At 39.3% G+C, this 11,828-nt stretch overlaps 1 protein-coding gene across 2 annotated transcripts; it reads left to right on the plus strand.

Moving 5' to 3' along the window:
• The first annotated feature begins 1,324 nt into the window (after positions 1 to 1,324).
• LOC107569649 (coenzyme Q-binding protein COQ10 homolog B, mitochondrial) lies at positions 1,325 to 11,828 on the plus strand. Of its 2 annotated transcripts, XM_016255772.1 has the most exons (6): positions 1,325 to 1,477; positions 3,849 to 4,001; positions 9,603 to 9,744; positions 10,293 to 10,343; positions 10,483 to 10,584; positions 11,476 to 11,828. In XM_016255772.1, the coding sequence occupies exons 1-6, from the start codon at positions 1,377 to 1,379 to the stop codon at positions 11,641 to 11,643; spliced, it is 717 nt and encodes a 238-aa protein (XP_016111258.1). In that variant the 5' UTR covers positions 1,325 to 1,376; the 3' UTR covers positions 11,644 to 11,828. The 2 variants fall into 2 exon arrangements, with proteins under 2 accessions (XP_016111258.1, XP_016111266.1); XM_016255780.1 differs by lacking the exon at positions 9,603 to 9,744 and having other exon boundaries at positions 1,326 to 1,477; positions 10,151 to 10,343.

Below are 11,828 nucleotides of genomic sequence, written 5' to 3' on the forward strand. Positions count from 1 at the left end.
AGAACTGTTTAAGCAGCTCCTGTGGCAGGTTGAATTTCCTCAGCTGGCGAAGGAAGTACAACCTCTGCTGGGCCTTTTTTGCAATGGAGTCTATGTGAGTGTCCCACTTCAGGTCCTGAGAGATTGTGGTGCCCAGGAACCTGAATGACTCCACTGCAGTCACAGTGCTGTCCATGATGGTGAGTGGGGGGAGTGCAGGGGGTTTTCTCCTGAAGTCCACGATCATCTCCACAGTTTTGAGCGTGTTAAGCTCCAGGTTGTTAAGACTGCACAGGACAGCCAGCTCTTTAACCTCCTGTCTGTAAGCAGACCCATCTCCATCCTTGATGAGGCCGATGACTGTAGTGTCGTCTGCGAACTTCAGGAGCTTGACAGAGGTAATGTCTAGATGTCAATACCATCAATTAAACACAATTAAAAATGAAATTAAAAAAATAGAAAACAGACTACATTTGAACTGATAAGAGGAATACACATGAACTCATTTCAGCTATTTAATTAGGGCTGTATTAGCCAGCTTACATTTGAATTACAGACACTGCTATCATAAAAATACACTTATATGTAGGATTAAAATTCCACATGTGTCACATTTAATGTCCAACAAAAAATATTTTAGCGAAATGTATATTTTACCTAGAATTATTGCGCTCCTATTCGATTGCGCTCCATCTGTTTAGTGCGCATTCACTCGCGCCTCGCCCACTCCTGACAGCAAAATGACTTTCTAACATTTACAGATGAGGAATATAACTGTCAGTTATGCACTGAGGAAAACACGTCTCAAATGCATTAAACAGCACGATATATTCGCTGTTTGCCATAGTGGACCCATGGTGGGGGTCGTTTTAAGTAGTTTTAAATGCATATGTCTGCCCCTTATATATTGTTAAAAGAGAGTTACTGTTTTCTTCAGGTCTAACAGCAACATTACTTGGTTTGCTGGCATTTGTTCTTTTATTTTTTTTAAATCACAACAATATATAAGGGGCAGACATATGCATTTACAACTAAATAAGGTATTTCCTCCAAACCAATTTTTTCAGCGTATTTGATCTTTTCCAAACTTATTAATCCTTTTACATTGTGTCCTCAAACAAATTTAGCTGTAACCTTTACTAACTATGCACTGTAGGTCGCGCAGCCTGGGCAACCCAATCTTGCATCCCGTGACAATTCTGCGCACGCAACCCTCTTCACAATTAAAACACTTACGTCAATGGGCTAACTACGTGACGGACGGAAGAATGGACCAATCAGAGACCAAGAAAAGCAACCTCAGCCAATGAGATTCTAGGGCGGGTCTCTGAGAAGGCTGGTCTTCGAGACGGGAAAAGAGTTCTCGACGGGGGGAGGCAAAGCGAGGAGAAGTGAAGATGGCGAGAGGCTCCCGGTGTTTGAGAAGAGCGGTAGCGGAGTGTATCAGAAACTTACCGTCCACAGCCAGTCGAGAAACACCGGGCAGGAATGGAGTGAGGTAATTAACGACGGTTTAATGTTTCGCATTGTCTATGTGCGCTCATGTGAAGATCGAAGTGATTAAGTGAAGTAACTCGCGAGCTGCTTTCGATAGTTGGACGGTTAGTTTCGCTCTTACAAGTGTAGCGAATTTAAGGCCAACAGGACAACTTTGTGTCAATAAAGCCTTTAATTATCGTCCAACAATATATTAAAAGTATGACGTGCTCAAATAAATGTTTTTTTTTTAAAAACTAACTTTAGGAGGGGGTGGGAGGGAGTCACATAACTGGTTGCCAGATAGCCTAATAAGTGACAGTGGCAAGGTTACGATATTATGTAATGGACCAGGTGTATCTGTTAAAGGCTTTTCTTATTTTTTTTATAACTTTCATCAGCTGCGTACAGCTGGTGTTTTTTTTTCTTCAGATTTATGTTATTTATTTATTTAAAGTCGCTTTAAACTCCGATGCAACCAAATGCTTTTTAAGGGGAAATAACAAAATGGTAGGACTTTTTGGGGGTTTTGTTTTTTGGAAAAGCTGGTCTTCAACTGCATACAGCTGGTGTTTATTCAGAATTATTCATTTATTTAAGATAGCTGCAGATCAAATTCAATCAAATGATTTTTATTAGGGAAATGCAAAAGAAAATTTTGGCACCCATCATGTACATATATAGTGTGCATAGTACAAATTATTTAATTTGCAGTTCTTTCCAAACATCTTTGCAGGTATGCATTTACGGGAGTCTGCAGCATATGTGACGTCACAAGCCGAGCTGTGACGTTCGTCGCCTGTGGCTAGGGACATGGTGTACCCCAACCAAGTGCTGGGCAGCCAAATGCTATAACTGCTTGGCATAAGGCCATGTCAAGTGTCTGATGGTGACTGTTCTGTCACCATCGGCTGTCACAGTTATGCCGTTCTTGACAGCTCTTGGCAGCTCTAGTGCCGACATGAATTAATTTGGCTGCCACTCTTTCCATTGAGGAGATATTGTGCCATTTATAGAGCAAGGCCTCATCCCCTTTGCTTTTCAGATATGTGTGTGTGATTGATCTGACACGCATCAGACACATTTAACGGGATGGGGTGTTACTACTGCCCTTGACTTGGTTGTGGTGGTCAGTGATTACGCTCTACTTATGATTTGTGTCTTGACAAATGGAGGGCAGGTGAACATGTCATGGGATGCCTATCCTATATTTCCTTTAACCCTGGTCCTGCCGCATGAATGCACTGCTTCATAAAGTTTTGTAGTTAATGATGAACTGTTTAAATGAAGTACATGTTCCAATGCACAACAGCTGGTATTGTGGGTTGCTTGTTGTGTGGTCTAATTTGTATGGGCGGTTGCATCACAGTTGGCTTTTTTAAGCTCCTCTTCAGCATTTCAAAAGCTTGTCACTCAGAGCCTTTGTAAATTAAATTAGCCAGAGCATAGCAAAAAAGACAATACAGAAAACCCTTAAATCCTACATTTGTACACACTATTATGCATGTACAGTTTGCACAAAGGTGTCATTTAGAGTATTGTATGTAAATTCCATGCAACTATGTCTAGGCAACACATTCTTGTTATCACATTCTGTTTGTATTTTAGAGTTTAGGTTTCTGTTAACTCAGCTGTTGTTGACAGCCGTCATTAGCCAACTCAAATCTTCAGTTGAGTGTCTCATAAGAATTATAATATAATTTATGAACAGATTGTTCAGTTGTATGTTAGGGATGCCTCAAGTTTGGTAGAGGATGTGCATATTGTTGTGTTTTTATAGAATTACATTTTATATCAATTTATTATTATTTTTTTAATTTAATTTTAGTTTATTAACATATGAACAACCAGTCATTAAGATTCTGTTTTAAGTTTCACCAACACAAACTTAATTACACAAAACTTGCTTCAAGTTGAGGCAAATATCACTGAAAGTCATGGTAACTTTTCAGCAGTTCAGTGAGTGTTGAGTGATTCAGTGAAAGATTCAATGGAAGAGTCTCACTGAACTGCCTCAATAAATGGAGTGATTGCACTATATGTTTGTGTGTGGCCCACAAAGGACGAAACTTGTCAATTTTCCAGTAGTCTATTCTTTATTTTTAGTCTGAAAAGACATGTTATTGGCTTTAGATTAAGGCCAAAGTGTAATTTTCAATAATCCTCTGGATAAAAGGCTTTGTCTTGATTTAAGAGTCCTAATCTTGTTAATTGCACACAGCTATCTGTGTGGTTCATGGGTTCTCTCTGCCCTTATCTGACTCATAGGAGACGTCTGCTATCTTAAGACATCCAACAAGCAAATAGGGCCTAAATCATTACAAGTACACAAAGTCTCATACAGTGTCTATGCTGTTGCTGAATGACATACTTTCACCCTGTTTTGTCAACAGATATCTGTCTTCATGTGGGATTCTGATGACCCGGGTGCCGCCCCTCTTCAGGACTGTGTCGGGTCGTGCTGTGGTGGCTCCAGCCAGGAGCTTCTTCAACTTCTCTGAGTCCTTTAACAAGAGAAAGGAGTACTCTGAAAGACGTATTATTGGGTATGTTCCCAACCAAGTTGGATATGGTGCATGATCTGTTCCTATTTTTTTCATTTTTATTGAGGCCCATGATTATTTTAGCTAGGGGTGCTATGATTGATCGGCTACCGATCACTATCGGCCGATAATCACGTTGGGATGATTGATCGCGGTCTCTAAAAAGGCCGATCTCAAAAAACGGATCTCAAGCTGATGACGCTGCCGTGAGAGGTTTGGCATTACATGCAGCGGCTCAGTCTCTGTCTGGCACGGGTGAAATAATTATAATGCTATATTTCTTCATTAAATAACTTTTAATGTAATTTGAAAAACTTGTGTGAGACGTAACTTCACAAACAGCATGAGTGAATCACCGCGCGCTCTCTCTCTTTCTCTCTCAAAATACGCAAATGGCTTCACATCGCGTCTGTCTATAAGCGAGCTGCACAGTTGACAGGAATTGTCACTTGCGCAATCGAGGCAGTGTCACTAAAGTTTATAGTTTAAAGTTTACTTTTTAATTCTTGCCAGTGTTTAACCGTTCAGCGCTCGTGTGCTCTCCTGGAGACCGTGCACCCATGCACACTCGCAGCGCACAAGCATAACGCCAGGTTCACATTAATCAGTTTGCAGTGCATATGTGGTGTGTATTTTTTCCGCGCTCATGTTACCAGATTAAAGCGTTCACTGCACACGGTTGCGGTCCGACAGCGTGTCTGCAGCAGTGCAGAGATCGCTTCCACACCGAGTCTATTGCTACGCTGCAAGTGCTGAATTAAAGTAACAGCGCATTGTTTGCCGTAAATATGAACATGGATTGACACGAAAATTTTGCAATTACACCATAAATGCATATTATTAAAGTCTACTGTGTTTCACAGTCAACACGTATGGCTTTTTGGCTAGGTTTAAAGGGAAAGAGCACTTTTAGATAAAGAAGGCAATAATAGATGGCACTCGTGGAGGTAGAAAAACAAAGTTCTTTATGAACCGCAGGATTTCTTGTAATAAAGATTTAAATAAAAAAGGAAAGGCAGTAGAGCTGACTATTTCTGTCAATGGTACGTTTGTGATAACATAAGAAAAGTACTTTACTTGCTTGAGCAACTTAATATATAAATCTAGAAGTAAATGCAAAAGTAAAAGCATTGAATAATGCGTTGCTTATATTTATTGTGTTTAAACATGTCTGTGAAAGATTGTATTATTGTACTGTGTAAAAAAAAGAATTGCAATGCTGAAAAAGCATTTCCAGCGGCAATGTTTGGATTTGAAATCAAAATAATGGATATATGTTGTGTTTGTGGTAAACAGCAACGGATCAGTAGCGGACTCCTGTGTGAAAGCTGCTTCTCCTCTCACAAGAGTCACCTAAGAGGGGAAATCCCCCCCATTTTCAAAAATGAAATTCAGGCCCTGAATAAATGTCTAAAAATCCTGATTGGAGTATCATTATATATAGTTATAAATGATAAAAAGAAGACTTTCAAAAGATCGGTATCGGCAGATACTGCTTTCTGTGATCGGCCTCAAAAATCCTGATCGGAGCACCCCTAATTTTAGCCCCAGTGTCCCTGCAAATGTTGTTTATGTAACAGGGCATGGGGATAATATTTGGTGTCAGCTTTCTAGGTATCTGGTGTTATTGGAGTATGGATCTGTACCGGTTACACACGTCATCACAAGTTACTTGGACTTTTGAAGCCTGAAATTTTAGAGCAGAGGGCTCAGTCCAGATCAGCTGTCCTGCAGAATTTATTTCCGGCAGTAATACAGCGCGTGTACACGAACTGAATTTGATTAACTTGTCTACGGTCTATGAAGTATGTTCTATAGTCAGGGGTGCAAATAAGTGGTGCGCATGCGCAACCAAAATAAAAAAATGCGCCGTGTAAATAAGTTCTGACAGCGCATTTGCGTACCGACATGGTTGACAGCTGTTAATGCACAATTACCATTTTAGATCGACAAACTGTAATACTGTATAAGATTTCTATTCAAACTGAATAGATAAATAAATATAGGCTACCCGCTGCCGTTTTCAAAGCACAATGCAAAACTGTGACATTTCATTCACTGATGCGCTTCAGTCGGCGGCGCTAAACCCGGAAGTGCATGTACTTACTTGCCGGCAACCCGCCAAAATAAAAGCCTGCTGATTTTAAGTTTGAAGCTTCACATCGCGTCTGTCTATAAGCGAGCTGCACAGTTGACACAGGAATTGTCACTTGCACAATCGAGGCAGTGTCACATCGTCACTGAAGTTTAAAGTTTACTTTTTAATTCTTGCCAGTGTTTAACCGTTCAGCGCTCGTGTGCTCTCCTGGAGACCGTGCACCCATGCACACTCGCAGCGCACAAGCATAACGCCAGGTTCACATTAAGCAGTTTGCAGTGCATATGTGGTGTGTATTTTTTCCGCGCTCATGTTACCAGATTAAAGCGTTCACTGCACACGGTTGCGGTCCGACAGCGCGTCTGCAGCAGTGCAGAGATCGCTTCCACACCGAGTCTATTGCTACGCTGCAAGTGCTGAATTAAAGTAACAGCGCATTGTTTGCCGTAAATATGAACATGGATTGACACGAAAATTTTGCAATTACACCATAAATGCATATTATTAAAGTCTACTGTGTTTCACAGTCAACACGTATGGCTTTTTGGCTAGGTTTAAAGGGAAAGAGCACTTTTAGATAAAGAAGGCAATAATAGATGGCACTCGTGGAGGTAGAAAAACAAAGTTCTTTATGAACCGCAGGATTTCTTGTAATAAAGATTTAAATAAAAAAGGAAAGGCAGTAGAGCTGACTATTTCTGTCAATGGTACGTTTGTGATAACATAAGAAAAGTACTTTACTTGCTTGAGCAACTTAATATATAAATCTAGAAGTAAATGCAAAAGTCAAAGCATTGAATAATGCGTTGCTTATATTTATTGAGTTTAAACATGTCTGTGAAAGATTGTATTATTGTACTGTGTAAAAAAAAGAATTGCAATGCTGAAAAAGCATTTCCAGCGGCAATGTTTGGATTTGAAATCAAAATAATGGATATATGTTGTGTTTGTGGTAAACAGCAACGGATCAGTAGCGGACTCCTGTGTGAAAGCTGCTTCTCCTCTCACAAGAGTCACCTAAGAGGGGAAATCCCCCCCATTTTCAAAAATGAAATTCAGGCCCTGAATAAATGTCTAAAAATCCTGATTGGAGTATCATTATATATAGTTATAAATGATAAAAAGAAGACTTTCAAAAGATCGGTATCGGCAGATACTGCTTTCTGTGATCGGCCTCAAAAATCCTGATCGGAGCACCCCTAATTTTAGCCCCAGTGTCCCTGCAAATGTTGTTTATGTAACAGGGCATGGGGATAATATTTGGTGTCAGCTTTCTAGGTATCTGGTGTTATTGGAGTATGGATCTGTACCGGTTACACACGTCATCACAAGTTACTTGGACTTTTGAAGCCTGAAATTTTAGAGCAGAGGGCTCAGTCCAGATCAGCTGTCCTGCAGAATTTATTTCCGGCAGTAATACAGCGCGTGTACACGAACTGAATTTGATTAACTTGTCTACGGTCTATGAAGTATGTTCTATAGTCAGGGGTGCAAATAAGTGGTGCGCATGCGCAACCAAAATAAAAAAATGCGCCGTGTAAATAAGTTCTGACAGCGCATTTGCGTACCGACATGGTTGACAGCTGTTAATGCACAATTACCATTTTAGATCGACAAACTGTAATACTGTATAAGATTTCTATTCAAACTGAATAGATAAATAAATATAGGCTACCCGCTGCCGTTTTCAAAGCACAATGCAAAACTGTGACATTTCATTCACTGATGCGCTTCAGTCGGCGGCGCTAAACCCGGAAGTGCATGTACTTACTTGCCGGCAACCCGCCAAAATAAAAGCCTGCTGATTTTAAGTTTGAAAATGATAAATTCATTTTATTTTTAAGTTTACCATAAAATAGTTGTATTTGTATTTAATGCTCCCTTTTTATTTCAAAATATAATAGTATTATGACACTTTATTATTTTACTTAAAAAAATAAAATAAAATAAAGTGCAACAATATTATCACTATGATTAATAAAAATGTTTATAGTTGTATGTAATGGGTTACACTATGTGCAGTGTGAGGACCAAACCAAATCTCCAGGTTCTCTTACTTGTGCACCCCTGTCTATAGTTATGCAGGTGTACAGCATAAATGCATTCTGGGACAAACTCATTTGACCTATGACATACTAACAACAACCAAAACAACTCACTTGGTTGTTGTTAAACAACTAGGCTACTTACACTTGAAACGCCTTAACTTACACCTAGCTCACACTTTTAATTAATTAGTTTATTTTTTTAAATGTATTTAAAAGTTTGATGGTTCATTTATTTATTTAATTTAATAGTTTCTTTGACCATATGTAATAGTAAAATGTCCACTTCACACTTTAAAATCTGAGAACATGCAGTTATCCAGGTTTTCTTGCATACTGTGTCAGAGGAAAGTGCGCATATTCTGATGCAGGAAAGGTCTTCAAGGGCTTGTCTTAATTTCCCTTTGTGTCCTTAACATTTAGTGTTTCAAGCAAAACTCTTGGTATTATTTAGAGATTTTGCTAAATCCAGCGATTCCTCAAAAGCCTTGTTGTAGCATCCTTGTAAACATGGCTTCATTTTCAGGTGAATGTTGAGCTCAGGCTGCCAAGAATTATGTAGAAGCCAGTTAATCCAAATGGTTTTTAGGCTACGATTGCGATGTTTGTGTGTGGTACACATGAGGTGGTCAGTTAGTATGGTGGTCGGTGGTCATGTTGTCTAGACTGAGACTAGGTTGGAAATGGATCAGGAAGGTGGATCTCCAGAGAGACAATGTCCTAAATATCCACACTAAATCCTACATTACTTCAGGGGAAAGTCTTTATAATAAATGTACCATCAGTACTCAGTAGCTTTGCATAAAAGCACTGAATGACTGTATGCATATCCAGGAACTAAACTGAGCACCTATATAGTCAGAACATTTTTGAAAAGATCATATTTGATGGATTGTGGCTAACAAGCAGACACTGAGGGACTTTTCTATGATTTCTCTTTTCTTCATTTCTATGATTATTGTATCTTATCTGTTATCTTTAACGTGAAGGTCTTCAAATGCTCCAATATGAGACCTTGAAACTTAAAGCAGACTAAATCCATTCTCAACTTTAGCAACAACCTTTTGTTTTTTTGGGTCACACCTGTACAGTGATGAGATATATTTAAGGCATCCAGTGAGGTTATGAGCTGCCACGACTCCAAAGTTAGATTAATATTGCACTCTGCACTCATTGCACTCTTCTGACTATAACTGCAGTCTGTGTTGTGGCATAATGACTAAAGCTTAGGACTAGTAATCAGAAAGTTTGAGCTATTACTATTGTGCCCTTGAACACTTAACCCTGGATTACACCTATGTATACAGTATACTGTAAGTCACTTTGAGTTAAAGTGTCTGCTAAATGATTACTTACTTGCATAGAAAAATCCTATCCCCCTAAGAATTCTACTCCCAAAACAAAAATTAAACAATTTGTTGTTAACGTCATTTGCACACAGTACACCATTGTATTATTCAGGTACTCGATGCAAGAAATGTATGAGGTTGTGGCCAAAGTAGAAGACTACCTGCTGTTCGTGCCCTGGTGCAAACGCTCCGACGTTATATTCCGCCGCTCTGGATTTTGCAAGTCCAAGCTGGCTGTGGGCTTCCCTCCTGTGGTAGAAAACTAGTTTTTTTGGGTCACACCTGTACAGTGATGAGATATATTTAAGGCATCCAGTGAGGTTATGAGCTGCCACGACTCCAAAGTTAGATTAATATTGCACTCTGCACTCATTGCACTCTTCTGACTATAACTGCAGTCTGTGTTGTGGCATAATGACTAAAGTTTAGGACTAGTAATCAGAAAGTTTGAGCTATTACTATTGTGCCCTTGAACACTTAACCCTGGATTACACCTATGTATACAGTATACTGTAAGTCACTTTGAGTTAAAGTGTCTGCTAAATGATTACTTACTTGCATAGAAAAATCCTATCCCCCTAAGAATTCTACTCCCAAAACAAAAATTAAACAATTTGTTGTTAACGTCATTTGCACACAGTACACCATTGTATTATTCAGGTACTCGATGCAAGAAATGTATGAGGTTGTGGCCAAAGTAGAAGACTACCTGCTGTTCGTGCCCTGGTGCAAACGCTCCGACGTTATATTCCGCCGCTCTGGATTTTGCAAGTCCAAGCTGGCTGTGGGCTTCCCTCCTGTGGTAGAAAACTACACCTCACTCGTTACTACCGTTCGCCCGCATTTAGTCAAGGTATGTATATCACTTTATTTTCTTAAGTGGATCTATTTTATAGATTGATGGCAAACCAATACTTCATAATACTTGTGTTGTCAATCAAGTGTATGAGCTGAAAGTCGTTTTTAACTCCATTGCTTTTTTGCATCTTCAGGCATCTTGCTCTGATGGAAAACTTTTCAATCACTTGGAGACGGTGTGGCGCTTCAGCCCTGGTCTTCCTGGCTACCCCCGTACATGCACCCTAGACTTTGCTGTAAGTATTACAAGCACAGTCTGGTTTATCATCCTCGGGTGAAGCTGGAATGCGATTGTATATTTAAACTTTAATATTAAATATTAATATTAAGTATATTTAAGGGTGCTTGCCAAGACTAATACTGTTGCTTATATTTAAAGAGGTAGTTCACCCAAAAATTAAAGTTTTGTCATCGTTTGCTCACCCAAGCTAAGACTTTTTTTTTTCATTTTTCAAATACAAATGATATTTTTAATGAAACCTTAGATTTCTGTCCCTCCATTAAATATGATACACAGAAGCTTTTCTCATATATCATGCAAGCAGATTTGAGCTTAAGAACCAGTGAGGTTTGAGTTCCATTCACTTTCTCTTGTATTTCTGAAAAGTCTTATAAAGTCCTTTGAGATGAGCCATAACATTTATGATTTACCACATTTGATTCAAAGCAGAACATTTTTGAACATTTTTAAAAAGGCTGTGTAGTGGGCTTTTATTATGAGGATATAAAAGATCTACTCATCCCATGAAGAATTACTAATACTGTTAAAAGAATCAGTTAGAGTTTTATCTTGATTATGCTGTACTACAAAAACACACTGCTTGGAAGATTTAATGGTAATATCAACTGTGCTGCAATGCTGAAACAAGATCCACCAATCAATTCCATTGCTTCTAGAGTTTGACTTAAACATTTTTTGGAATTATATTATTAATAAGTCATCACATTGACTTTCACACAAGCTTGTACCATCATTTAACATCCTTAGAGCTTATGTTAGGTCTGTCTTGAAAAGGCTTTACGTATGGAACACTAGCTTTTTAAATGTCAAAGTAAAACTCAGTTTTCGTAAATCAGTTTGTGAAATTTCTACCAAATGTTGATTCCCTGCTTCTGTCTGTCCCTAGATATCCTTTGAGTTCCGCTCGCTCCTGCATTCTCAGTTGGCCACCGTTTTCTTCGACGAGGTCGTGAAGCAGATGGTGTCGGCCTTTGAGCGGCGAGCGTCCAAGCTATACGGCCCGGAGACACAGATCCCACGCGAACTGATGTTCCACGAGGTCCACCACACGTAGTTCATTCCACAGCTTCAGACGGATGGGGAGGGGGTTGTTGTTCAGGAAACTGGGGGTTTTATTGAAAGCATACATTTAGAGTATTACAAAGACAGTCGAGAGAGCGGGAGCTCTGTGTGCCTGAATATCGCCAGTGCCTGGTCCAAAAAAAACCAGTTGATTTAACAAAAAAAAAAAAAAAAAAA

This window comes from Sinocyclocheilus grahami, unplaced genomic scaffold, assembly GCF_001515645.1.
Source record: "Sinocyclocheilus grahami isolate Dianchi unplaced genomic scaffold, SAMN03320097.WGS_v1.1 scaffold28.1, whole genome shotgun sequence".
NCBI classification, from domain to species: domain Eukaryota; kingdom Metazoa; phylum Chordata; class Actinopteri; order Cypriniformes; family Cyprinidae; genus Sinocyclocheilus; species Sinocyclocheilus grahami.